The sequence below is a fragment of the Corvus hawaiiensis genome, chromosome 6 (assembly GCF_020740725.1).
Source record: "Corvus hawaiiensis isolate bCorHaw1 chromosome 6, bCorHaw1.pri.cur, whole genome shotgun sequence".
Taxonomy (NCBI): domain Eukaryota; kingdom Metazoa; phylum Chordata; class Aves; order Passeriformes; family Corvidae; genus Corvus; species Corvus hawaiiensis.
In genome coordinates, this window is record NC_063218.1 from 65,227,615 (window position 1) to 65,254,858 (window position 27,244).

The window sequence follows — 27,244 nt, forward strand, 5'->3', positions numbered from 1 at the left end:
TCCTGCTGTCCGGCAAGGTCACCACTGACCGCGTCTCCAAGTGCCACTTACAGATCCACATGCACGCGTTGGATCCCTCCAGGGATGGCACTCCACCACCTCCCCGGGAAGGCTGTGCCAGCGCGGGGTGGTGTGAGCCCAGCTACAGCGCGTTCCCAAAAACATACTTGTTTTTGTTGTCCCCAAAAATGCATCCGTCTCAGCTCAAGGCACAGCTCCTTGGGAAATTCTTGTCTTCTTACTGATCTAAGATACCTCCCTTTCCCCCCACTGCTCTAAAACGGGAGCACTGTAGAAGAAAGCCTATCCGATTATTGCCATGCACAGGTGATGGGATTTTTCATCCCTTATTCCTTTATTCTGATAGGATTTGTGTCCTCGTGGCTGAAGATTACTTACCTTACCTTTATCAACAATGGCAACAAACCTGAGATCACGGAGCAAACTTGATAGCCACGCATCCAGCAAAATGAACTGTTTCAGAGAGGTAGTGCAATACACTGGAAGATTCCTGGTCCGTCCCCACGGAGCCTCAGCCAAGCAGAGCCTCAGCTCTCAGACTGCAGACTGAAGGCATTGTCGGTGTTGTTCCAAGCCCTGCTCCACTGCCACCTCCCTCTTCTTGACGAGAATCCTGGAATGGTTTGGCTCAAAGGGACCTTAAAGGTCATCCAGTTCCATGATCCCAGGTTGCTCCAAGCCCTGTCCAACCCGGCCTGGAACACTTCCAGGGCTGGGGCAGCCACAGCTTCTCGGGCACCCTGTGCCAGGGCCTCCCCTCCCTCACAGAGAAGAGTTTCTTCCCAGCATTCCACCTAAATTTCCCCTTTTCCAGCTTGGAGCCATTCCCCTCGTCCTAACCCTCCAGTTCCTGATGAGTGGTAGCCCTGGGTGTGCCGAGGCCACCTGTGGCCATTGTGGTGCCACCTTGGGCACCTCCTGTGGCCTCCCCCTGAGGATCCCCTCTGGGTTCCCCTCCTGTGACGCCTTCTTGCCCTGCAAGACACAAAATTTATCCGCTGACACCTGTCCCTAAACCCATGCACAGCACCTCATTCCTTCGGGCCGTCCCACGCCTCAACAGTGGCCCTCTGTGACATCACCATCAGTGACGGCACAGCAGCCACAGGACATGGGCCTCGTCACAGAAGCAGGACAGGGGCACAGAGCCGCAATCCCATGGTGAGACCTGTGGGATGAAAACACCGCTGTTCCAGCCCCACCACAGCCCCGCTGCTGAGGTGTGGGACAGCCCCGGAGGGACGAGGAGCTGTGGGGTTTTTGGGGAGAGGTTCCTGCAGACAGGCTTTGTGCCTCTTGCAGGGCCAGATGTCATCGAGGGAGGACACTCCAGAGCCGGGCACCTCTGCTGCCAACACCAGGCAGGCCGCCCCGGCCGCGCCGCAGGACAACAACCGGGAGGATCCCGTGTGCCCGGAGTGCCGGGACATCAGCACCGCGTGCTCCAGCTCGTGCCAGCACTGCTTCTGCCAGCTGTGCCTGTGGGACTGGAGCCTGGGCGAGGCCGTGTGCCCGCGGTGCCAGCGGCCCACCTGGCACCCCTACCCCCAGCACGTGGCCCTGTACCACGAGGTGCAGGACCGGGTGTACAGCAGCAAGCGGAGATGGCGCGGTCACTCCACATGGCAGCCATGGAGCTGCTCCGGACACTTCGGACGCGGCAGGCCCTGGGAGAGGAGGCAAAGGAGATCCACGCGGTGGCCTCGCGATGGCCGCTGGCAGTCTCGGCACAGCCAAGGCAGCGACTCCCCGAGGAGGAGGTGGTGGCAGCAGAGAAGGGCTTGGGAGGACACACGTGGAGAGGGACGAGCTCCAAGGTTTGAGTGGGACATCCCGGCCTCCTCACGGGGAAGTCAGTCCCGGTGCAGCTCCCGCAGATCGTGGAGCCAGCAGGAACGGTCGCGGGGCCACCGCAGGTGGAGCAGGGGCAGGGAGCGTTCCCACAGCCGGGAGAGGAGACAGGGTACATCCTCCAGGAGAGACCAGGACACCCGGACAGGCTCCCACGACCACTCCGCAAGGCAGAGGCGCCGGAGGAGCTGGAATGCTGATGGCAGACACACTCCCATGCCCCAACACGATGTCCCCTCAGGGAGGAGCGAGAGACACCAGTGGGAAGACTCTGATTCCTCCGGGCACCAGCACAGGACAAGGAGCCGAACCCGGGGCAGATCCCACAGGAGAGGCCAGGACAGCCAGACAAGCTCCGAGGAAACGGTGCCCCACAGCCGCTCCAGAAGGCAGAGACACTGGAGGAGGTGGAATGCTGAGCGGGGACGAGCTCCAAGGTCCCAGCAGGACATCCCGGGCTCCTCAGGGAGGAGCCGGCACCGGCGCAGGGACAGGTAGCCCACCCTCCCAAAATGGGAAATGCCACGCTCGGACACAGCCTGGGGTGTCCAGCCAGGCTTTGGTGATCTCCCAGCATGGAGCCACCAGATCCCCCCTGGACATCCTGTTCCAGGGCTTGACTCGCTGCAAATAAACAAATGCCGCTTGTGCCAGCACTTCCTTTCTTTCCCTTTGTGTTTTCTGCCATCTCAGGAGCCTCCACAGGTATTTTGGAGCACTCCAGGCCCTTGGATTGCCCTCATGAGCCTCATCCTTTCCCTCTCTGAGCTCCCCCCAGCCCCAAGTGCCTCTGTGGATCAAGGAAGGAGCTGAGGGGCTCTTCCCCTCTCCATGCCCTCTCAGCCTTTCCGTGGCTGAACCTGATTTGGATTTTGCCTTTGCTTTCCCTTCAGTTTTATCCAGGGAAACTTTGCTGGGAGAAGTTAGTACCCGTTAGCATTTTTTCAGCGGAGCCACAGCTTGGTGCAGGAATATTTTCCCCAGAAACCCAAGGTGTGGCTGATACAATTCAGTGCTGGAGGTGCCCGAGCCCGGCTCCAGGGCCAAAACTTGCCCTAAACTTCCCTCCCAGCTGTCATCCAGCCCCTGTCCCCAAATGCCAGCCTTTGGAAGCACCCTACTAACCTGCAATGTCCCATTGATCTCTAATTTGGGGGATCAGCATAGCTGATCATCTCCCTAAATGCTTGCTCAGCACGTGGGACGTGGATTTTCCCTATGGATACGTTGTCTGCTGGATGGAAGGAGGCTGGTCACACTGGATCCCTCTTGCACTGCAAGAAATAATTGGGAAAAAGCCATAAAATCCAACAACTGCTGAAAAGCAGAAGCTGGGGCACACAGGAGGTGGGCAAGGATCCTCGATATCCACATCATGCTCTGGTAGAGCCACTCCTCTGCTTGATCAAGTTTATTTTTCTTCCACAGAAACCTGCTTCAAATCCACCTGGAATTCACTCCTTTTCTCAAATATACTCCAAATGTGGGCTCTTGCTACCTAGAAACCACTCACAGCCTCAGGTGGGAGAAGCATTGCTCGGCACAGGAGGTGGCTACACACAGCACCAAAACTATCCTGGTAATTTTTCCCTGGATTTAATTTTTTCATTAAATACAAAACTTCCCCTCAGGTATAAGCTGGTGTTCATTTGTCTCCTGGGAAATCCACTCCCTGCCTCTCTGAGCATGGTGCCAGGGGCCTGGAAATGCTGGATGTGCCCACCTGAACACACACACACACACACACACAAACATTTCACCGGGGAAACCCTGGAAAAATGCAGCATTCGGTGTGGAGGGATGTTGGTGGCAGAGCCACTATTTTGGGATAACAATGAGTAGGGAAATCCAGACAATTTCTGCTGAAATAATAAAAAAACCCAAAACGAACAAAAAAAAAAAAAAACCAACAACAAAAAAACCCACCAAAAAAACAAAACAAGAAAGACTGAAACAAAAAAAAAAGGGTCTTGGAGAAGTGCAAAGAGGCTGGAAGTCTGAGGGGGGAGAGCGAGCGCCTGCGGGCAGCGCTGCCCCCGGAGGTGTCTGTGGCAAGCTGCCCAGCCTGGGCTCAGGAGGTCTTCACAAACACTGGCACCTCGGCCAGGCTGGCAGAGTAATTCCTGAGGGTGGTGCCTCCATCAAACACTCGGGCAGTGTTGGTGTCCAGCCAGAGGTGCCCCTCTCCCGGCAGGTAGATATCCCTCCATGTTTGTCCCTTTTCTGTTATTGGGGCAACCAGGACCTGCAAGGGAAAAGAAGAAGACAGAAAAAAGAACTTCAGCAGAGGGAGGATTAGCCAGGGTGGATGTGTGGAGATGTGACGGTCATCAGGGAATCCTGGAATGGTTTGGGTGGGAAGGGACCTTAAAAATCATCCAGTTCCACCCCCTGCCGTGGGCAGGGACACCTTCCACTAGCCCAGGTTGCTCCAAGTCCCATCCAGCCTGGCCCTGGACACTTCCAGGGATCCAGGGGCAGCCCCAGCTCCTCTGGGCACCCTGTGCCAGGGCCTCAGCACCCTCACAGGGAATTCCTTCCCAATTCCATCTATCCCTGCCTTCTGTCAGTTTAAAACCATTAACGCAGTGCAGTGAGAGTCCTTTGACAGGATTGGGATCATCCCTGCTTGCAGCAGCCCCAAGATTCTGTCCAGTTCATATTTTGGAAAACCAGAATGAAAAAAACCATCAGAAATGTGTGTTTCTTGCAAAACCTCCTCCCCAGTGACAGCCAATGTAATCCCACCTTCAGGGAGTGTTTTTTCCCCTTGTTTTATGGGAAAAGCGGTTCCCAGCATTCTGAGACTATTTATCCCTGCTAAATCATTTCACTTCCAAAGCTGATGGAGGGTTTCAGGGCCCTAAATAAGAGTTTCATGAGGAAGGCCAAGCTTTTCCAAAAAGCAAAAACCCCAACCCCACAAACCCCAGCTGCTTTGGCTTGGATTTAAATCTTCCCACTTCCAAGCCCTGGTTTGTACTCGTAGGCAGAGCTGGATTTACAGGAATCACGCCGAATTCCCACCTCATCTCCAATGAGAAACTCATCCTCTATGGTGAAGGCGACTGGATCCATGGGGCTGAGCCACCAGGCAGGCCGGAAGATGGGGTATCCCAAACTCTGCCACTCCTCACTGTATTTTAGGAGCAGCGGCACAACGAAGTCCTGGTGCCTCTGGATGCACTGGCGGGTCAGATTCACGACCTGCAGGTCGGAGACAAATCTGTGAGGAGCCCAACGTCCGGGAAACAGCAAAGCAGGCAGGGAAAACCCAAAAATAAAGCACTGAAAATGTAAAAGTAAAATATATATCCCCTTGGGAAGAGAAATTACAGAATTGGAATGTCCTGATCGCGTTACGGTGCAAATGGGGCTGATATTGGATATTAATTGATTTGGATATAAATCCATTGGTGACACATTTAAATCCATGGATAACAGACATAAATCAATTGGGTTTAAATGGCTTTAAATCCATTGGTAATTGTTATAAATCTGCTGGATTAAAATCTATTGATTGTGATACGAATACATTGAATCTATTCAAATCTGTTGTTAATGAATATAAATCTGTTGGATTTAAATGGATTTAAATACACTGATAATAGTTATGACTCTATTAGATTCAAATGTATTTAAATCCATTTATATTGAACATGAATCCATTTCAATTAAATGGATTTAAGTCTATTGATAATGAATATAAACCCATTGGATTTAAATGGATTTAAAGCTATTGATAGTGACTATAAACCCATTGGATTTAACTGGATTTAAATCTATTGATAGTGAATATAAATCCATTGGATTTAAATGGATTTAAATCCATTTATATTGAACATGAATCCATTGGATATAAATGTATTTAAATCTCTTGGTAATGAGTATAAACCCATGGATTTATATGGAATTACATCTATTGATAATGGATATTAATTCACTGAATTTAAATGTATTTACATCCATTGATAAAATATATAAACCCATTGGATTTAAATAGATTTAAACCCATTGAAAATGGATGTGAGTCCATTGGATTTAAGTGAATTTAGCTCCATTGATCATGAATACAAACCCATTGGATTTAAATGCATTTACATCTATCGATAATGGATATTAATTAATTGTATTTAAATGGATTTACATCCGTTGATAAAGGGCCTTAATCAATTTGATTTAAATTCCTCCGATAACGCGTATGAATCCATTGAATTGAAGTATAGTTAAATCCACTGATAACGGATACAAACCCATTGGATTTCCATCCACTGGTACTTGAATCTAAACCCACTGATAATGGATTTATTCCCACTTCATGCAAAGCTGAGGACAGCAGCCAGCAGGTGACCCCCGCCAGGCCTTCCATGGCTTTTGGGGGCATTGGCCATGTCAGGGTCCCGGTGTCCTCCCGTCTGGGGTGTGGGATACGTACCCAGGCATCACAGCAGAGCCAGGGCGGGGTCCCAAAGGCCATCACGGGCAGGAATGTCACAATCTGCAGCCACCTCACAAATAGCTCCGGGTCCTGCGGGGTGGCTCCGGCCACGCTCCCTCCTGTGGGAACACCACAGGGCTGAGTGAGGGCCTCACGTGGCAGGAGAAGGTTCTTGGGAGACCTCAGAGCCCCTTCTGATGCCTTGGTGACACTGAACTGTGCCGTAAATCAAGTCCCTCCTGATGGGAGAGAATTTGCTGAAAGTCCTTGCAAAGAGTTTCAACAGAGACTTTTCCTTTAGTTTCAATGCTTCCAGATAGTTGTTTATTAAGTCTTATCAGAGGAACAGAGCCACTAGCGTGAGCCAGGTACAGCATAGAGCACAGAAAAGCAGGAGTGAGCTTGAGTTATCCAGATTTACACAGCTTTTAAAGATATTTTAACCAATAGTTACTAAAAACGCACATTATTTTCACTTTCCTACCAATTATTCAGTAACACGGGCAGGAACTGCAGAATTCTCTATCCAATCATTCCAAACTACTTTTACTGCAGAACAGGGAGTAGTAGAAGAAGAAGAAGGTTTAGAGAACAACAACAATCCTCCATTTTGATATTTTTTACTCTTATCTACTTACTACAAAGAGAAGCCTAAAACCTCTAAATTTTTCACCCTGTGGCAATCTTACACAGTAGTCTATCACCTAATTCACACCACTGTATTTTCTACTTCTTGTCTGACTGTTGGTAATTTTTTCCAAGGTTTGAAGCTAAAACAGCGTTGTTCAGGGGGGTAAGAACCCTTAAAAACAGGCAGAGAAATATTCTCGGCACTCTGGGTTCCTACACCTTGGGTTTTAACTTTCGTGTTCTTCAAATCCTGCACTGCCTGGTGTGTAACTCTGGAGTTCCTTGGAGCCTGTTCACTTCTGCTCTCTTGTGCTAGGCAGACATAACGAAACCTCTCCAGGCCTGCTCTCAAAGGACACCCAGACCATCCTAGGCCCAAAAAGTATAAACCAAAGCCTCTAAAGGGGGGCGAGCTGAGGGGAATTACATCATAGAACTGAAGCTTTAATTGGAGAATTAACCCTGCTGTGTAAATGATCCAAACCTACAAAAGTGTGAAGAACTCGTGACCCGTTGTCCATCTTGGGGTCCATCTTGGCAGTGGCCTCTGGCCCCCAGGGGTGCCTTTGATGAAGGCCTTTCAAATAAATACCTGCCTTATTCCCTTACTCCTGTCTAGTCTCTGTTTTTTAGGTGGCCTCTCAAGGCATCACTTCCAGTGCCTAAAGCACCCCTGGGAGCCAGGGCATCCCTGGGAGCCATTGCTCCAAAAACCTGGCACGGCTTCCCTGGAAATGGCACCAACGCCCCAAGGGCTCACCCAGCCATCCACAAATGCCCATTTCCTCCAGAGGCTTTTCCCAACTCTTGCGGCTCCCAGGCTGCTGGAACACAACCCCTGGCAGCAAACTGCCCCACTATCTCTGTGCAGGGGGATCTGTGCTCCCATTCATCCAAACCAAGGGCTCCAGCACCTCTTTGGGAAGCAAACTCCCATGCTGGGATTGCTTGAGCCTCATTTTCTAAGGAAAACAGGCTAAAAATAGAGGCTAAATTGAAATACTGCTCTCAACTCCTATTTCAGGGTTGTTGTTTAGCTCAACTCTCCGTGTCTGACACTTCCTGCACAGCCCCTGCCCGTTCAGGGCATGTTTTAACCACCAGTAATTCCATCAGCTCCAAGAAAAGGGGAAATGGATCCCCTTGGCCCTGATTAGAGGTTGTTTCTTGCCCTCTTACAATGTTTTTATTTCAGGATTTCTCCAGCCATTTTGCTTCAGAGCAGAAATGCAGGCTTGGAGCAGAGCTGCTGGGGTTTCAGGAACATCCATTCCCCAGCCAGGAGCCTGGGGATGTGGATCCAGGCTGTGCCAGGTGGGATTTAGCCCAAGCCAAGCCCCTCACGGGTGGGCTGTGGTGGAACTCTGGGAAGTGCATCCCAAGAGACCTGGCTGCTGCTGGAGCTGCCTGGCAGTATTTAGAGCATGTCCTTTTGTTTTTAGTTCCTCACTTTTTTCCCTGCTAACATTCATCCCAATCAAGCCATCACCACAGAAAAGTGGGGAGCAAAACGCTCCAAGCCTTCCCACAGCACACCTAAGGTGCAAATGTACCTCCCGTGCCTGGAAAAAGGCTGCAAAATTCACTGCAGAGAGCCAGAAATAGGGGGGAAAACTGGAAAATCAATCCTTACCTACTGCATCAGGGATGAAGAAGTTGTAGCCCAGGAGGCTGTAGTGCAGCACGGAGGGGATGAGCCCCTTCAGCCCCGCATGGCTCCAGTCGGAGCGCAGCGGGCTCATCTGGACAAACAGTGGGAGGTGACTGGATCTGGGGAAACAACACAAACCCTTCAAGGTGCTTAGAGCCGGAATTCCATGATGCCCAGCTGGCTTGGGAGTCACTGGGGCCAGATTAGAGTCCTGGAATGGTTTGGGTGGGAAGAGACCTTAAAGCCCATCCAGTGCCACCCCTTACCCTGGGCAGGGACACTTCCCACTATCCCAAGTTGCTCCAAGCCCCGTCCAACCTGGCCTCGGACACTTCCAGGGATGGGTACCCTGTGCCAGGGCCTCCCCGCCCTCAGACCCCACAAGGATCATTGACTCCAACACGCTGCCCTAGCCCACTTCCTCACCGCTTCCCTGGGTGCCAAGAGACATCTCGGAATACCGAGAACATATTCCAAGCACCAGCTCAACCCTCCCCTGGCAGCTCTTGTGCCCATCAGCTCCAGCAAAGCCTCTCCCTGGTGCCCACCTGGTCCCGGCACTGATGGTGCCATTGCCCAGCGTTGCCAGCGCTGCTGCCAGCACCTCGGTGTATCCGTCACCCGCCAGCTCGGCGGGAGCAGGGACGTCCTGCTCCAGGAAGGAATTGCCCTCGACTCCCTCGAAGGCCACGTAGGTGGCCCCCAGCGCTTGCTGCAGGCGCCGGGCACGAGCCAGGTACCAACCCAGCGCCGCCTCGCTGGTGACGTTCAGGCGGGCGCAGAGCTGCCCTTTCCAGGTGGTCAGCAGTGGGATCTGCGGAGGAGGATGGAAATCCCTGTCGGATGCGTAGAATATCCTGCTGATTCCGGGGTGCAGGGCTGGGGGATGCTGTGCTGCCCCCATCCCACCCTGCGCCGCCATGGTGCAGCACATCAAGGTGCAAACCCTCCCTCAACCCCCCTAAAACCCCTGAGCTGGTGCTGAAGTGTCTGACAATGAAACTGACCACAAAGAATTGAATTGAGGAGTTTTCTGAACACTGGCAACGTTTTTTTGGAAGTGGAAATTTTAAAACTGCTTCCGTAGGAGCGAGGAGAGACGCTGCTTCCCCCTGCACTGCTGTGCCCCAGCACAGTGGGATCGGGTTGTGTCCCTTGATGAACGATAAACCTGAGGGGCTTTGTTCAGCTTTAATTTTGGTTTGGGGGCTGAGGGGGTCCCGTACCGAGCTGCCCCCGGGTCGGGGCTGGCGGCTGAGCCAGTATCCCGCGGCCTCGCCGCCGCGCAGGGAGCGCAGGAAGAGCGGGGAGGTGACGCCAGCGTACGGGGACAGCGTGATGGAGAGCTCCAGGGGCTCCACCAGCGCCGGGGCCTGCCGCTTCCTGCGCTCCGAGGGCACAAGGTCCTGCGGGCGGGAAAGGCAGGAATAAGGCCTTTGTGCGGAGGGAACGCACGCTCCCCGTGTGCCCGGAGGGCGGCAGGACGGCCGTACCGCGGCGGCGAGGACGGCGGTGCCGCGTTCCCCCAGGGCCACGACGCCCTCCTGAAGGCGATGCCGCTTCAGCCTCCTCACCAGCGATCTCAGGCCTCGCTTGATTTTGGCGGCGGAACCCTCCGGGCCGTGGTACCGCCAGATCGGAGACCTGCAGGGGGGGAAGATTCCTCGTGAGGTGCTTGGGACAGCGAGCCGGACATGTGGAAGGGTTCCCACTGTCAGGGGAAGGAGCACTCACGGCAGGAGCGCGGTGTCCGGCAGTGTCCGAGCCGCTCCTGCCGGAGCGCTGGCCGCGTGCCGGCGGGCGGCCGCCATGTCGGCGCTGACGCAGAGCTGGTAGTGCAGGGGCTCCGCGCGGCCCGCCGGCGTCTCCAGGCAGAACTGCCTGTGGCTCTCCACAGACAGGAGCAGGGGCACGTCGGGAGCCACCGTCACCGTCACTCCTTCGGGGGAAAAGCGGGGAAATGGTGGCTCGGCGAGCGCGCGGCTGCTCCCGGTCCTGGGAGCCGCAGGGATGAGCGGGGCAGGGCCTGACTGGTGCCAAGGCCTCCCGGGTTGATCCCACCACAGATCCAGCCGTGCCAACCATCCCCACTCTGCTCCTGCAGTTCCCTTGTTGACTCCAAATTGCCTTTCAAGGGCTGGATTTCTGCCTTTCGTGGCCTTTTTGCTCGGCATTCAGTGGCCTCAGCAGTGCAGGGCAGCTGCAGCTCATTGGATGAATTTGGGGTAATACCTGAAGTTTGGTGCTCTGCAGAATAACCTAAATATCCCCCCCAGCAATGACACCAACAGCGGAACTCCTGCCTGAATCCAGCATCCCACACTGGCAGCAGGGAGCCATGAAGCTGCTCGAGTGGAGCTGGGGATGCAGCAATGTGCACAGCTCTGGGCTTAGAAACAAACCAGGCACACCAGGAGCATGGCACATCCCCGGGGTGACTTGGGCCACCCCATGCTGAGGCACTCAGCTTCAGCACCACGGCCTCTCCCACAGGGATGAGGCAGCGTGGGATCCATCCCATGGGCCCATATCCCACATTTGTGGGATATTTTATTCCCAGAGACATCGACGCTGCTCTTAAACAGCTGCTTTAGGGGGGAGGTGGGGGGTGGAGAAGCACAGGGATTGAAGCTGTTGGACACTGGACAGGGAAGGAGGTGGTTACCTGTGGATCCCAGGAAGTACCTCTCCAGGACAGGCCCGAAGCCCTCGGGGTTTGTGCCAAGGTTGCCGCTGACCAAGGGCTGTGCGGGGCTCTCGGCGTCGTTGAGGGGCCAGCGCTGGGCACGGATGCTTGGCCCTCCATACCAGGAGACATTGGCCATGGAAAAACAATCCTGCAGCCAGGAAAGCATCGTCAAAGAGCGGGGAATACTCACGGGGAGCAGGAAGGCCAGGCTTGGAACAAACTGTGCTAGTGGAAGGTGTCCCTTTTGCAGCGTAAAATTATGGTTTCATTTAAAAACAAAGGAAAAGCAAGACCTGCTCCCCAAAGCCTGCCAGGTTTTGCTGGAGGAGCTTGAATAAAGGCAAACTGCCACGCCAATCCCACTTCTGCTCCCCACCACGGTTATCAAACGCCTCTGAGTCGCAGGTGGAAAGATGCTGCAAAGGTTTGAGCGAAGAGACTCTGCAGGTGTGAGTGGCTGTGGGACAGGAGTGACAACAGAGGGGGAAATTCGAGGAAACAGCTTTCAAATGTGCTGAGGGCACTTGCAGAAACCCAGCTGGGAAACGTGTATTTGGGCTTGTTTGGGTTTTTTTGGTTTGGTCAGGTTTTTCATTTGGTTGCTATTTTTCGTTAGGTGTTTTTTTCCTCTGGTAGCTCCTTCCTCTGTTTTACTTTAAAAACACATTAACCTCTCCAGCTGCCTTCCCCAGACATTCTGGGACGAATCTTCAAGTGCAGCTGTCCCCACCTAAGCTCTCACAGAGAGCTTTTAGCCCCATCTTGAGCCTTCACCTCGATGGCACCACAGGGTGACACATCCTCTCTCCCAAGGCATCCCTTCCTCTCATCCTCCCTCTTCCCCGGAGGGCTGATAACAAGAATTTCCCTCAAGAGACTCCATTTGGAGATTTGGCGCACTTCCCCTAGGCCTGACAGGGCCCCGGGATGGGGGACATCCCCAGCCTTGACCCACCTCCTGCCAGAAACCATCAGTTTTCACTTCAAAGCCTCTCAAACTTTCCCCTTTCTGCCAAATCGAGGGATCAGCAGGACTTAGCGTCCTCGTGACTTCCCAGGTGGGACGGGCTTCCCCGAAAGCCCGGAGATCCGGGGCCGTGAAGGGGGGCTGGGGAGGGCAGGGGGGACCCAGAGACCCCCCACTCAACCCACCCCATGTTTATTCCCAATCCCAAGGCTTCGGAGCCTCCTGGAGTCCTGAGCTCGGGGGCACAGAGAGGTTAAGTCTCTCCGAGGGGTGGGGAGAAGAGATGTAAATTATTAAAGTGGAAACCCTGGAGGCTCGGAATAGCTGTACCAGGTGTCAGCTGAACTCGTTACACCAGCTGGGAAAGAGGGGAAAACAGTCTGTTCTTAACTCAGATTGCGCTGGATCATATTTTCCAATGGTTTGGGTTTTTTGAAAAAGTGGGAAAAGGCCTGTTCTGTCTCACCCTCTCAAAAGCCTCACCCCAATGTCAGTGGAGGAGACCCAGGGTTTGTGCTCAGGCAACACCTTCCACCCACCCCAAACGGTGCCAACAGGTGATTTACGGCTAAAGGGGAACAGTCCTCCATCCCACAGGATCCCATCCCGCTTCCTTCCCTCTTCTGAGGGCTCCCCATGACTGGACAGCCCGCTCTGACAGCGTTTCTCCTTCCCAGAGTCTGCTTTTATTTAACTGAGAGAGCAAGCAGGGAACGATACCAAAAATAAAGCCCCCGTAAGTGCTTGCAGCAGCAGACACGGATTATTCCCGTCCCGCGGGAGCTGCCCATTGTGTCTGTGCTGGAAGAGACCTTCCCGAGGCTCTCGCCAGCATTGTCATCTCCAGTGGTTATTTACTCCGTCTCCATATAAACACAGCTCTCCCACCCCGGGGTCACCAACGTGGCACCGCCACGGGATTTTGGGGCTCAGCTTCAGGGCACGATGCTTCCAAAACACTCTTCCCACCCGGCACCTTCCAGGAGCCGCGACCACAGTGCGACCCCAGAACCGAGCTGGGGGACTGCGGTCAGGCCGGACCCTCCCTTGCTGGATCCCCAAGGGTTTGGAGCTGGGCAGGGGTGTCCCCGTTACCTTCAGGGTCAAGTCGGGGCGCAGCGGGGTCCAGCGGACGCCGTAGCACTCGGTGCCGGGGGCTGCCGGCGGCTCCAGGGAGAGCCGGAGCTCGGCGTCCTCCTCCCAGGAATAGCAGAACTGGCCGCCGTCGTGCCAGCAGCGGTCCCGGGGCGGCGGGGGCTCGGTGGCCGGCACGCTGCCCACGGCGATGGCCAGCACGGGCCGGCCGGCCGGCAGCGCCCGCAGCAGCAGCGCCCCGCGGCCGCGCTCCCACAGCATCCCTGCATCCCGGCCCCGCAGCACCCACTCCTCCGGGGACTGCTCCACTGCCTGCCACGAGATGATGCCGATGGTCATGGCGAAGAAGACGGCCACGCCGAGGCAGCCCACGGCGCCTTTCCAGGGCTCCGTCATCTCCCTGAAGCCCAAGGTCCAGGTGGACTCCGGGATTTGGCCGGTGTGGCGGGAGAGGGGCATGGTGCGATCGCAGGGATGCTGTGGCTCCGCTTCTCTGCCTTCCTGCAGCAGCACAGGAAAGAAAACCCTCTGGGACAGCTCCACACGATCTTCTGGGATAGCTCCAAAAGATCCTCTGGGATAGCTCCAAAAGCATGCACCAAACCCAGTTAAATTAAAAAATGGTTTAAAAGAAGGAAAGCTGCAACTCCGTTCTCTCTGCCCTGATCCCGAGGTAAGAGGAGTCCCTTCTGCAGCTTCCTCCACGGTAAATTTCTCCACTGCTGGGCTCGGTGACAGTGGCTCAGCCCCCAAACCCGGGGGCTCAGCCTCTTGGCGCAGCCAGCAGCACCCAGTGACACCGAGGAGGAGGAGGAGGAGGAGGAGGAGGAGGAGGAGGACACACGTGGCCCGGAGCCCGACGGGGAGACGGGGCCACGGGCAACGGGAACCGGGGCCGCGCTCCAGCCCCCGCTGCTCCGTGGGGTTTGGCATCACTTCCCCGCTCAGTTTGGAAGCGGCAGCAAACAGCCAGGGGTGCAGGAAAACATCCCAGGGTGGGTAGAGAAAGGAGGGGATGCAACGTCCTCTTTCCGTCTCCTCTCTCTCTTCCCTGGAAAAGCGTTGGGGTAATGCACAGAGCAAAACCGCCCGTGCGCAGGGTCTGGGCGCTGGGCGAGCCCAAGGGAACCTGCTGCTCCGCCGGCTCACCCGTGGTGACACCTTCATGGGGTGGCACTGGCCTGTCCCTGTATCCCAGGCCCCATCCCGCTGCCCGATGGCAGGATGGGAATGGTGCCACCTCCCCTGGCACAGCCCAGCCACCCCTACAGTCCCCGTCACCCCCTTACCTAAAAGCAGGTTCAGGGATGCTGTCGCGGCCCCCGAAGAGTCCCCGGTGTTTTTCCCACCAGCAGCAGGTTTTCCTCCTCTTTCCCAGGGCAGCTTTTCCTCCTGGCCGCGTCCGAGACCCGTGGAGCCGAAGGAACTTGATCCAGACTAACCCAGGAGCGTTACTTAAGCCAAGCTCCCTCCCTCCCTCTCTCCCTCCCGCCTGCTCCCCTGCAGCCCGCACGTAGCCGCAGGTGGCTGCATCCCCAGCAGGGGCAGGACATTAAAAACATTCCTTTTTAAAGGCTCTTATCTATAGGGGAATGATTTTAAAGGGATTTTTTGCCAGTTTGCTGAGGTGACTCTGGTTGAGTCTTTTACTACACCCGTGTGAATCCACACACGTGGAGCCCTGGGAGTGCTGAGCCTCCTCATTCTCCTGCTTTGGTTTTTGCTGTTGTTACTATTCAATTTTGGGGGATTTTATCCCTGCTCCTACTTCCCAGGAGCCACTGGCCCCCCCTTAGATCAACTCCAGGGCTGCCAAAATGGGTGCTGCAGCTAAAGGTGCACCCAAACCAACAGGGAAGCCCCTTCCCAGGATACCTGCAATCACCGCCGGTGCGAGAACTCTGGAAATCTGAGATTTCCATTGACTTCTCCATGCTCCAGTCCCCACTCACGCTCATCTCACCCTGTCTACAGGTGATCAGGGAAGACCTGGATTTTCCAAGCAATATTACAACCTGTTGGCTGCCCAGAGATAAAAAACTTGGGATTTAAAAGCATTTCCCCATCCTGCATCCAGGCAAAACCCCAGCAATCCCAAGGCCAAAGCCCTGCTCGCCCCAGATGCTGCTCATCAGGAGAGTCCCAAATCCACCAGGAAAATTCCCATCTGTGGCCCAAATAAGCCCCTAGAGGGGCTTTTGCTCTCCAGGATTAATTTTTCGTTGCAGCAGGGGCAATATCCAGTGTTGGATGGAGGGAAAAATGGTGGATCCCATCAGGGCAAGAGGGGACTCCAGAGCAGGAGAGGAGGTGGGTCCAGGATAAGGAGAAAGGATGAAAAAAGCTTGGATATGAGCTAGGAGACCGTGATGTCCATCCCAAAGGGGCTGGGGAACGTGGTTAGGAGAGCTGTAGGTGGTGGACTCAGGGGACCCCAAAACTGGGTAAAATAAAGGGAAAAATTAAAAACCAAAGAAGGAAGAAGGGGTGTTCCTTCTACCAGGGATGCTACAGGCACTTGAGGGGCTCAACACTCCCCGTGACCTGGAAAAGGGGAACAAGTAGCAGTGCATAAACCCTGTGGGGATTCAGAGCTGTTCCCCCACAGCATTAGCCGGAGCCGATGGAATTACTGGGGTGGGATTTACCACCTTTGGCGAGGCTTCGTAGATCCACACGCCCCGGGGAGGGCTTGGCTCGGCTGCAAAGCCTGCAGAAACAGGGCAGAGGAGAGAAAAAGAGGGATCTTTGGGATGATCTGGGATCCTGGTACACCAGGAAGGTTTAATCCTCTGTCCAGGGGAGAAAAAGGGACGTGGCAGCAGCACCCAAAAGCCACAAAAGCTGCACAAGGATCGGCAATTCCCAGTTTCCCACCCCAAAGCGGGCTGGGAGGGGGGCAGCCGATGGGGTTGTTTGGCTGCAGCAGCTGAAGGCAAAGCTCTCTCACACGGCACAAGATTAAATCCCACCCGTGGAATGGCAGGGTGGGATTAGGGAAACCCCGGGATGGCGCGGGTGCGCTGGGATAAGCAGGGAGAGGGGGCTGTACCCAGGTGGGGTAGCAGGAAGTGGGGATGGTTTTAAAACCCTTTTGTTAAAAAGCAGCACAAATCCCAGGGGAAAGTCCTGCTGGAGCTTTCAACAACTCGATATTCGGGCAAGTTTGGCCCCCCCAGCTCTGCACATGGCCTGGGGGTTTGGGCCAAGCCCTGTCCCACCCTCCCAGAACTCCTGGTTTTTGGGAGGAGGAATGGTTCCATCAGCTTTCCTGCCCATCACAAATCTCAGCGGGAACTGGCTCCCACGAGCAGAATGAAACCTCCCTTCATCTTCCTCTCACTGCCAACAAAAACCACTTAGCCTTGACAGGTCACGGGGAAAAAAACCATTTTGGGGTGGCTCCCTGGATTCCAGGAGGCTGTCCTGCCCCTCTGCTTCCAGAGGGGTTTTTTAAAACATTTGAAAGTCTCTTCCTGTGCAAAATGGAGCATCTTTTCCCTCTTCCTTGCTTTTCAGAGATGGAAAGACCTTGAGGTTGCTTTTTTATATCCAGCAGGGCTTTCCAAGCTCCAAGGTCGCTGAGGAGCAACCTGCTCTGGTGAGAGGTGTCCGTGCCCATGGCCGGGAGCTGGAACTGGATGGGCTTTAAGGTCCCTTCCAACCCAAACCATTCCAGGATTCTGGGATTTGCCAGCACTCCAGGTTCGCCGGGCCGTTTGGGATGTGGCACCTACGGGTGGACAGTGCCCAGGGAAGGGATGGAGTGGGAGGCTGGAAACACGTTTCACTCACCAGCATCCACAAGCCGAGCTCGGGAATCTAAGCTTTTTGGTGAAACACCCACAAAACAGGGACTGAGAGTTATTCCCACTGGGATTTAGGGTCAGTGTCCCCGGGAGAGGCTTCCATCACTGCATGCCCTGTGGATCACACTCCTTTCCAGAGCCCTGTCGCCACCTTTCAGGCTGCCTGGAAAAAGGGAGAGTGCAGAGAGCCACAGGGATTTTCCACTTCTATGGGGTTGCACTTGGGAAGGCCCAGCCCTTTCCATCAATATTTTCCTACAGCCTTTAAGCACCAGCAGTTACAGCCACAACTTCCCAGCCAGGCCCTCCTGGGGTTTCTGGTTTGGGGTTTCTTAAATATTATTATTAAAAAAAAAAAAATACAGGAAAGCTGTGTGGGTTGGCCAAGAGCAAAGGAAAACTGGTGGGAGCAGCAAAGTGCCTCCAGGACTTGGCATTCCTCCTCCCTTTTCCCCAGTGGGGAGCAGCCTCATCCCAAAACTCTCCCTGCGGGGATGGATCCTGCGGTACCTCACAAGCCCACACCAAACTCCCATTTTTGTCCATTTATCCATGATATCTACAAGCTGGGAGACACAGTGAGGAACCAGAGTGGATTCCCCGAAGCTGCCAGCATGGATGGATGTGGATATCCCATCTAACTCCCAGAGTTTATCCAAAGGGAAAAGATACCTTCAGAATCCATCCCGGGAATAAACCAGCCAATGCGCCGTGGTGGGTGTTCTCCTTGCGTTTTCCTTCCCCTTGCAGTTCCCAGCCTTGCCTTTCAGGGCCAGCAAAAGCCTTTGGCTGTGCTGGAGTTCTCCGTGCCTTAGGGAGCTTTGGGCTCCTTACTGGAGCTGAGCTGTTGCTCAGTTTAAAAGGAGTAAAAAAAATAAAAAAGGCAAAAAGGGCGATGTGGTTCCTACATCCCCAGATCTCAGGCCAGATTTCCTCCTGGAAAGCAATCCCAGATTTCCATGAACTCTCCAGCTATTTGTAAAGCAAAAGAGCCGAGCAGCAGGGCTTGCAGTGACAACGTGGCCTTATGAACAGGAACAGCCCTTGGAAGCGCCCATTGTCCCTTCCCATCCCAGCTGTGTCCCACAAACCAGGAGCGCCTGGATTTAGGGGCTCTTTGGGTCCATCCAAAGCCCGTCCGGGATTTTGGGAGGGTCTCACATCGAGCATCAGGTTTTGGGGAGACAGGGGGCTGGGGAACAGCCTGGAGCACCCAAAATAATCCATGGATGGATAATTTTCCAGCTGGAAAGTCACCAGCTCCAGCCACCAGTTTTGGTTGGTGCCGATAGGATGGAAACAGCCCCCATGTACCCCTTGCCCCCCTCTTCCCTTCAGGCAAAGCCTGATATTTTGGGGACACCAAACCCACATTCCAAACACACAATATTCCCTAAAATTGCTCATCTGGAGAGAGGGGAGCCCGCCTTGCTGAGGAAAACCCCGTAATGGGGCACTCAGCCCCCCGCACTCCCACAGCCAGCCCAGGTACCTTAACTCAGACACCCTCAGTGTTCCTTCTCCGAGCTCAGATCCCTCAGAGGGGGGGTGAGGGTGCTGATTTGGGAACTCTGGTTTGGGATCTCCCTGCTTGGAAAAGGCTGTTGGCAATTCCACCGTCCCCACCGCTCCCAGGAACACGGCTGCTGTGAGGCCAGGGCCACGTGCTGCTCCTCCAGGAGAAGCCTTCGAAAAGGCCCAAAGCTCTATTTTTAAAATTAAAACAAGGCGCAGCCGAAGACAAAAGCTGCGAAGACAGAGCAGCTGCACCCCACAGCCTCAGCCCGGGATTTTGGTTTTCCAGCAAACCCCTTGGCAGAGGGGACAAAGGGGGATAATGGGGGGGCCTGGCATGCCAGGGAGCTGCTGGGGGTGAGCACAGCGAGGGAGCTCTTGGAAAGGACCTTTCTGCTTCATCTGCCTCTCCCAAGCTTCCCAGAAATCTGGTGAGCACATTTGCAGCCCGCCTGCTGCCAAATTCAATCCCAGCCCTGGAGATGCCGTTTGGATGATGAGACCTAAATCGTTCAGCTTCTCCCCGTGGAGCTGAGCCACGGCAGGCTGGAAAGGTGCAGGATAACCCTGAGGACAGCCACGTGTCCGCAGAGAGGTGGCACTTCCCAGCGGCACACAGGGGACGGGCACGGAGAGCCCGGCTCCGTCCATCCATCCGTCCATCGCTGCTCCCTGCGGGAGCTGTTGGCAGCCCTGAGGCCTGGCGCTCCCCGAGGGCGCTTGTGGCTCTCTTGGGAGGGCTCCAAGGCAAACCAGACCCCGGCCCTCATTCCTGGCTTGCCTTCCCAGAGCCCCCTGAAGTGCGGCTGTAGTGCACTGCTCTGCTCGGCAGGGAGGGGCTGCAGGTCCCACAGCCCCACGGAACCACCTGTGCCTCCAAGGGGCTCCAAGGGAGCTCCGGGCACCTCCTTTCCAGGGACCTGGCCTGGACTCACCTGCCCGGGGCTCTGACACTCCGGTGAGGCACAGACCTTCCTCTTCTTCCTCATCTTCTTCCTCTTCTTTTCCTTCTGGTTTTTGTCCTTCCTCCTCCCTCCCTTGCCCAACCCCTGCAGACCCCTCACCACAGGAATTTAGGATTTATGCCCCCCAGAATTCCCCTCCCACAACCTCTCCCCACCCCAATGGATGCTGCATCCTCGAGACCTTCCTTTATAAGGGAGAGGAAACTGCCCCTGGAGAGTCATTGGAGGCTTCCAGTAATTAGCAATTACCAGTCCTGAAGAGCTGCCCCTGCCTCTTCTAATGAGGTTTGGTGCTAATTATAGCGGGCAGGGCCAGGAGCCCTGGTGAGGGGCTGTGGCGGCGACCACACGGAGCCTTCTGGATTCCTTGGCATATAAAAAAGGGCCGGGGTTACTCCAGGACAGCGATCCCGGCTGTGCCGAGTGCTCCTCCACTGCCAGGAGCTCTGGGGATGCTGTTCCAGCGCTGGCCCGGCTTCCTGCTCACGGGCTGGTCCCGTCTCATCCATCACTTGGAATAATTCCTGCTGAACATTGCGAGATTCCGCCACGTCCGGCTCCAGCCAGCAGCTAAATCCATCCCCTTGGACGAGCCTTGGGGGTATTTGGGAACCGAGCAACGTGGAATGAGGGCACCCAAACCCTTCACTCGACAGGCTCAAGTGTGTGTTCAGCATCCCAGGGGAGTTGAATCCCTCCTGGGCTCCTCTCTCCCCATCCCAGTGCTTCCCAAACTGGCTCCTCTCTGGCCAGGGTGGCAATGCCCACCCCAGCTGTCGGGCCACAAACCCCCAGCCCAGCTCCCAGTGTTCAGCTCCCTCAGGAATGCCATAAACCCCCTAAAAATAAACAACCCCCACCCGCCCCCGCCTTGTCCAACCCCCTGAGGCGTTTTAGCCCCGTTTGGGCTCTGTGTATGGGCAGAATTTTAATTCACTAAATTAAATTTAATTCAATAAAATCGGGATTTTAAAGAAGGTGCTGAGAAGGAGCAGCCCCAAATTGCTTTCCTGGCCCAGCCCCTTGATGGGGCTCATTTTCCCCCCACAGGGGAGCATGGGTGTACAAACAGAGATGGAATTTAAGGAACCCCCCCGCCTTGGACAGACACCGGCAGCGCTGGGAAACACCTCTGGGAGCTGTAGGGGTGTCTGGGTGGGTTCTGGAGCAGGCTGGGGAGGTGGGATAAGCGGTTTCCCAGGCTGTGATCCTCCAGGGAAGCCTTTCAGGGATGGAGAGAGCCAGGAGGGCACATAGTGCCAGGGCCCCAGGGGGGAGCTCTAATATAAGGGCGATCCCACACCGTGCACCCCTTTCCTTCAGCTCCCTAAAATAACCTCTCCTGGGAGTGCCACAGGTGGTTGGGAACTCGGCTTTTATTGTCACAGGACGTGGCAGCAGACAATGGGGTCAGTCACAACAGGGGGGACAGGGGGGTGACACCACAGGGGGGTCCCAGCACAGCCACCCCAATCAGCCACACAGCCCCGGCATCCAGAGGGAGGGAAGGAGAAGGAGCCCCGAGCCCGGCTCCTTCCCACGCCTTTCCTGCCCCATCCCTGTGCAAAAAGACAAGTGCTCAGCCCACGGTGACTTTCCCTCTGGGAACAGGGCAGCTGATGAGCAGACAGGGGGGTACCTGCAAGCAGCTTCTGGAATCGGCCCCGTTGTGTCCGTGCTACTGAGCGCAGCCGGGATGGGCTGCAAGGGTTTGGGGGTCCGGGGGGTTTTACTCACCAGCCACGCTGAGGAAGCAGGATCCATTCCCAGGGAATGGCTGGTGCCAGCCCAGGAGCCAGCACAGCCCTCGGGTGGCCCACGGCAAGGTGGGTGCTGGATTTGGGGTACAGACACACACCCAGCCAGCTCAGAGCAGGGGGAAAAACCCCCCAGACGTGTCTGTGCTGGGTCTGAGCCCCACCAAAACACGGCTGGGCCTCCCTCCAAGGGCTGTCCCAACACCACCAGAGTCACCAGGGCCACCTCGGCTGCGACTGCAGCCACGCCAGAGGGGGAGGAGGGAACGAAGGGATCGGATGGATGAAGAAAACCTTCCCTGCTGGCACAAAGCCCCTTGTAGGAACAACCTACAGGCTTGTGTACCCCAGTCCCACCCTCTCCACTGCTGACCTTCCCCTGTGGAGAGCCGGCATAGCCCCAGCAGCTGCCCCCACCCCGGGCTGGAGCCGGGCTGCTCACTCGGGAATGTAGTCCCTGAAGGAGTTAAAGCTGAGGCTCCGGCCCGCGGAGTTCAGGCTGGAGCTGGCTTGCATCTTGGGAATCTTCTCCATGAGCTTGGACACTGTCCTCCTCTTGAAGGAGCCTGGGGAGAAGTGCCCCTGCCTGAGCAGCTCCTGGTAGAGGCTGCTGAACACTGCCACCGGCTCCTCGTAGCTGTCCCGGGTGGAGATCTCGTAGAAGGGAATCTTGAGGGCCTTGGAGAGGTTCTCCCCGTCCTGGGTGGACACCATCCTGTCGAACTGCAGGTCCTTCTTGTTGCCCACGATGACGACGGGGGGCTGCTCGGCGGCGCCGCTGCGCTTGGGGCTGCCGTGCAGGTGGTTGATGAGGAAGCAGAGCCGCATCACCTCGTCGAAGCTGCAGCGGTCGGTCACCGAGTACACCACGGCAAAGCCGTCGCCCCACTTGATCTTCTCCTCGATCTGCAGGGAGTCCTCCTCCTGCCGGGGTGGGTGGGCTCCCGTTAGCACCGCTGGAATGCCAGCACTGCTGGGTGCAAGCCTGGAAAACCTCCCGGCGCCCTCTCCGTAACGGGATTGGGGACAGCGGTGGTAACACCCGCAGCCCGGGGCAGGAATGGGGTGGCTTAGGCAGCCACCAGCCACCAGCCCTGTCCTGGCATGGATACGGAGGGATTCAGTGCTCCCTCGAGCCGCCAGGATGCTCCACTGGCGCAGGGAGCCCAGCTGTGCCCTGCACGGGAACAGGGGAATATTTACCCGAAGCCTCACTGTAACTGAGGCTGGATATCAATCCACCAAAACGCCCTTTCCCTGAGGCAAGCACCACGAGACTCCAGACAGCAGGGATCAGCCAGTGGAAGAGCAGGGACTGCCTTCCCTGGCAGGCCGCTCTGCTCCCACGGCGCTGTCCCGGCTGGGCTCACCTGTCCGGCCGTGTCGAGGATCTCGAAGTGCACCATCTCCCCGTCGATGACAGCTGCATGCCTGTAGATCATTTCTGGGCAGGACACACAGGGAAGGTGTGTGAGAGAACCCCCGGGGAGCAGCCACAGCCCGGGTGGCTGAGAGGGCAGCAGTGACCGAAGTGTGGGAGCAACAAGGGAGGGAGAGGGGCTCCTCAGGAGAGTGGGAGGAGGGGACATTTCTGGGACATTCCAGCAAGGACATGGCTTCAGTGCTCAAAAAACAACCCAAATGGAAAAAAAAGAAAATCCCCAAATCCTAGAATTCGGGAGAGCACAGGCTCCAGGGGCTTAAATGCCTCCTGTCCTTTAAAAGCCACCTCCCAGCAGATTGGGAAGGAATTCGAGGAGCTGAGGAGGATCTGTTGGTTTGATGGTTGGACTCCTAGAGGTCTTTGCCATCCTAAATGATTCTGTGTGATCCCATGATTCCACATGATTCCCTGATCCCATGACTAAGCCTGCAGCACTTCCCTGTGCAATCCAATGGCTCATCCCAATAGATTTTGCCATAAATAACAACAGAAAGGGGAAAAGGGATGCAGGACCCAGGGAGGTGTCAGGACGGCCGTGGGCTGCCTGTCTGGTTGAGGAGGAAGAAGAGGGAATAATGGTGAATTTGGGAGCAGAGTTGGCTGTGCCACGGTGACAGCACCCAGGAAATGGAGTTTTCCTACCTAGGGTTGGGTCATAGTCTCCAATGAATCTCCTGGTGATGAATCGTACGGTCAATGCTGGAAAAAAACACAGTGAACCCTGTTGGAGCTTTCAGTGCTCTGGACTAATTTTTCCTCCTTGCAAGGGCAGAGGAGCAGCAGGAGCAGCCACAGCTCAGGCAATTAAACCCCCTCATCTGATTACACATCTCCCTGCACCAGAGCCCGGCGAGGCAAAGCCCAAATTGCTGGCAAAACCCTCCTTGGGGCCTTTGGCCCTCACATCTTTTCCAGGAAGCTCCTTTGGAAACGTGGTGCTGATGCCTGGAGAGGGAATTTCTGGATAAAGCCACGGTTGAGAGCTCAGGAGAGGAGGGTGGAAGTGGTGCTTGAGCCCTTCAAAGCGTCAATGATGGTAATGGAGATGGGAGTGAAAGGCAGTGGAGAGGCTAAAAGCTGGCTTGGAAAGGATACAGGAGTGGAAAGTGAAATCAGAGGAACAGGGGAAAAAAACAGGGGGAAAAGAGCTAGGCAGGAGCACAGAGCCAGGAGGGAGAGGAGGGAAGGAAAACAGAGCAGGAGCATGACAGGAGGATAAACCTCACCAGAACCAGGACGTGATGAAAAGATGAAAACCCCTCCAGAAACAAAAAGGGGAATGAAAAGCCAACACCAAGCTGGAGCAACACTCCGAGCTGCCTTTCCCTGGGCAATCCAGGGTCAGTGTGTCCCAGCTGCCCACCAGCAGATGTTCCTGGTGTCCTGCCCTCACAGACCCACACCAGGCCAGGATCTGCGTGTTTATCCCAGGAATGTGGCACCCCACACGGGCCAGGCTTAAATAACCACAGAAAGGGAAAGAGGGATGCAGGAACTTCTCCTGCCTCCCACACCTGCCTGGGTCCTCTTTGGGGGCTTCACCATCCTCTCACCTCCCAAACTGTCTCTGGGTTTAAACCCTGCCCAGCAGGGAAGGCAATTGATGGAAAAAGCAGGTAATTTAGCCAAACTGCTCTGAGGAGATAGCCAGGGACCCTGCAGGAGACACCTACAGACACCTTCAAGGAGGTGACAGAATTATCAGGGGGAGCAGGACGAGGCAGGCTTGGTCTCTAGAAAGCACCTGATTGTGTGTCATATGTCAGGCAGCCGCCCAAAGCTGGAGCACATGGTGTGGGATGAGAAGAGGAGCCAATTAGATTGATTAAAAATTGGCTGGAGCGCAGGAGCACGAGTGGAGCTGCCAGTGGGGGAAGCGGCTGCAGGCGGAGCGGCCGCGGCCACCCAGCCTTATAAGGAGCTTTTTCTCCCCATCCTGAACATCAGTCACCTCGGGAAGGGCTCTCCTTGGAGCTCAAAGGGTTAACTGTGCTTTAAATGTGGGGTGGGGGGATGGCCGTGGGCTCAAGGGGTGATTTACCTGCCATGGAGGCGGGCTGGGCACACCTGGGCCGTGCTGCCCCGTTTGTGCCGCTGCGGAACGGCTCCAGCGCTGATCCATCTCCGCTCCACGTGCTGCAGGCAGAGCTCTGCTCTGGATTATGGCAAAGTTTACGCTGGGCAGCAGCAGCAGAGGATAACATGAGCCCAGTCTGGGCTGGATTTCCAGCCCCCGCCGCTGATTCCCACAGCCCTGATCCTGAAACCACACGGCTGCACCCAAAGCCGTCCCTGCTCACAGGGTCTGGGACCTCGGCTCACCAGATCCTGGAGGTTTCCAAACTGCTCCGTGAAAACCCAAACTGGCTGACAATCAAGGGTTACTTTTCCCTTTTGCAGCTGCCCACATGGGATTTGCCCTTTGGTTGTTCCCACCCCTCAGCTCTCCCGACCTGGCTCTGTAGCCCATGGATGCAGCAGCTCATCCCGGGGATGCTCCGGCATGGGGCCCACTCACACCCTGCCAGGATGGGAGCTTGGCAGCTCAGGGATGGAACCCACCTTCACCCTCCCGTGCTTCACGCCCTGGCCATGAGAGATGTCACCCCCGTTTGGGGACCCGGCTGCCTCCCCCGTCCTCCCCACAGGAGCTCAGGCAATGATGCTGCTGCTCTTGGCTCCTTCCTCGCCTCTCCCACACCCGATCCATCACCTGGGATGTCACCTGACAGCTGGGCAGCGACAGCAGGACAGGTGTCCTCGTCCCCAGCGCAGGGGCTGGCGGCCAGCAGGAGGACGCGGCAGCTCGGGCACAGCCCCCGGGGAAGGTGACACGATGTCCCCTGGCAGGGGAGGACGTGCAGAACAGCGCCCAGGGACACGGATGGGGAGGGACTCGCTCGGGGGGCTGCTCCCTGCTCCTGGCACGCTCCAGCTCTGCTCTGCACGAGCCACGTATCGATTTACCTCCCCGTGCCCCGGCTCCATGGCCTGTGCCGCTGGCACACACCCCGCTGCTGCAAGGCACACGGGCTGACAGCCGAACCCAACCGGAGGAACTTTTAAAGACCCTCGGCACGAGGATCCCACGCTAAGGAGGGGGCACAGCAGCCCCGCAGCTGCCCCAGGAGGGGCCCGGAGGTGCCAGGAATGGGCTGTGTGCCGGGGGGGATGCCCAGCAGCAGGGAGACACACGCCTTTGGGCCGGGGGCGAGCCAAAGGCTCCGTAAACCCCCTACAACCATCTGCTCCAGCGGGGCCAAGCGCTGCCAGGGCCCCCCGGGGCTCTGGGTACCCCGGAGCTGAGCCCCATCCTGTGCTCCAGCATTGCTCAGGGACAGCTGGGAGTCGCTTCCTTCAATTTAATCAGGGAATTAGGATTTTTCGGCAATGCCGGTGGCACAGAAACGCAATTCCAGCGGCTCCGACAGCCCGGCACAGGTGCCACTGGTGTGGTGCCTTCCCTTTTCCAGAGGGGCAGGACATTCCCTTTCCCCAAGGGCACGGCAGCATAGCCGTGTCCTACCAGGCTTTGCATGGATCACGGATCACTGCAATGTGGATCCACATGGATCCACAGTTTCCCCTGCCTCTGACCCCACTCCTGGGGGCTACAGGGGACACCTGCGCCCGCAAGTGCTCACAGCCCGGGATGGAGCAGTGGGAAAGGGGGGAGGATGATCCCCAGGAAGGAAGGAGGGAGCTGAGGTGCTCCCAGCACAGCATCCCAAACCCCCGCCCCAGCAGGCACAGACGGAGAGCGCCGAACAAGGCGCAGGGAAAGGGAGTTTTCCCGAAGGAAAACAGCCCGGTGCTGTGGAGGAGGCTCAGCAAAGCTGCTGGGGGCGCTGGGAATGAGCAGCGAACTCCTCACACCCGGGAAAACCCATCCCGAGCCCGGCTTTTGGGAAAGTTCTCCCGGCCAGTGATGTTCACCCCGGGTCCCCGCGCAGCTGGGGACCCCTCGGGCAAGGGAAAACGCCCATGGAACGAGCCCCGGCGGCCAAGTGTCCATGTGGGAAACCCGAGGGGAAGGAAACTCAGTGCCCTCAAACCCCACGGGTTGGAGGGGGCGCAGGGATGATGCCCCTCGTCCCGGCTTTCTACGGGACGTGGGAAGGTTGGTCCCTCTTGTCCGGAAGGGAGAATGCCGGGGGGATGCCAGAGGGTGCCAGGGGATAGCAGAGGGATGCAGTGAGATGCCAGAGAGGTGCTGGGGGGGGGCTGCCTACCTGTCTTGCCCACGGCGCTCTGTCCCAGCACGACGAGGCGCAGGGTGCGGGCCGGGCTGAGGCTCACGGAGCGGCGCAGGGGCCGCGGGAAGCTCATCCCGGAGCCGGGCCGGGGCTGCCCCGGAATCCGCCGCTCCCCGCTCCGCCGGCCGCTGCTCCGCCGGCCCCGCCTCGGGGGCC

At 56.4% G+C, this 27,244-nt stretch overlaps 2 protein-coding genes across 5 annotated transcripts; both read right to left on the reverse strand.

Annotated features, from left to right (window-relative positions):
* Positions 1-3,268: 3,268 nt before the first annotated feature.
* Positions 3,269-19,077, reverse strand: LOC125327274 (SITS-binding protein-like). 2 transcript variants are annotated; one of them, XM_048306652.1, is made up of 14 exons: positions 17,824-19,077; positions 17,138-17,314; positions 15,218-16,052; positions 14,632-14,779; positions 13,343-13,843; positions 11,257-11,428; positions 10,326-10,530; positions 10,085-10,235; positions 9,818-9,997; positions 9,140-9,405; positions 8,574-8,710; positions 6,308-6,429; positions 4,900-5,079; positions 3,269-4,117 (listed from the first exon to the last, which is right to left on the reverse strand). In XM_048306652.1, the coding sequence occupies exons 5-14, from the start codon at positions 13,799-13,801 to the stop codon at positions 3,944-3,946; spliced, it is 2,046 nt and encodes a 681-aa protein (XP_048162609.1). In that variant the 5' UTR covers positions 13,802-13,843; positions 14,632-14,779; positions 15,218-16,052; positions 17,138-17,314; positions 17,824-19,077; the 3' UTR covers positions 3,269-3,943. The 2 variants fall into 2 exon arrangements, with proteins under 2 accessions (XP_048162609.1, XP_048162608.1); XM_048306651.1 differs by lacking the exons at positions 14,632-14,779; positions 15,218-16,052; positions 17,138-17,314; positions 17,824-19,077 and having other exon boundaries at positions 13,343-14,606.
* Positions 19,078-20,987: 1,910 nt separating this feature from the next.
* LOC125327372 (ras-related and estrogen-regulated growth inhibitor-like) lies at positions 20,988-27,237 on the reverse strand. Of its 3 annotated transcripts, none has more exons than XM_048306817.1 (5): positions 27,065-27,205; positions 24,874-24,987; positions 23,475-23,531; positions 22,759-22,832; positions 20,988-22,312 (listed from the first exon to the last, which is right to left on the reverse strand). In XM_048306817.1, the coding sequence occupies exons 1-5, from the start codon at positions 27,159-27,161 to the stop codon at positions 21,827-21,829; spliced, it is 828 nt and encodes a 275-aa protein (XP_048162774.1). In that variant the 5' UTR covers positions 27,162-27,205; the 3' UTR covers positions 20,988-21,826. The 3 variants fall into 3 exon arrangements, with proteins under 3 accessions (XP_048162774.1, XP_048162776.1, XP_048162775.1); XM_048306819.1 differs by having other exon boundaries at positions 24,874-25,009; positions 27,065-27,147; XM_048306818.1 differs by lacking the exon at positions 24,874-24,987 and having other exon boundaries at positions 27,065-27,237.
* Between the last annotated feature and the right edge of the window lie 7 nt (positions 27,238-27,244).

What these genes read in the sequence shown, in the direction of transcription:
- LOC125327372 (XM_048306817.1), bottom strand. Translation starts at nt 27,161, where the DNA reads ATGAGCTTCCCGCGGCCCCTGCGCCGCTCCGTGAGCCTCAGCCCGGCC. An exon ending in GAGCGCCGTGGGCAAGACAG is followed by an intron (nt 24,988 to 27,064) that starts GTAGGCAGCCCC and finishes GCCATAATCCAG; the next exon opens with AGCAGAGCTCTGCCTGCAGC. An exon ending in CCAGCCCGCCTCCATGGCAG is followed by an intron (nt 23,532 to 24,873) that starts GTAAATCACCCC and finishes GTTTTTTTCCAG; the next exon opens with CATTGACCGTACGATTCATC.
- LOC125327274 (XM_048306651.1), bottom strand. Translation starts at nt 14,509, where the DNA reads ATGAAGGTGTCACCACGGGTGAGCCGGCGGAGCAGCAGGTTCCCTTGG. An exon ending in CCCGACCCGGGGGCAGCTCG is followed by an intron (nt 9,406 to 9,817) that starts GTACGGGACCCC and finishes CCTCCTCCGCAG; the next exon opens with ATCCCACTGCTGACCACCTG. An exon ending in AGTTTCTCATTGGAGATGAG is followed by an intron (nt 4,118 to 4,899) that starts GTGGGAATTCGG and finishes TTTCCCTTGCAG; the next exon opens with GTCCTGGTTGCCCCAATAAC.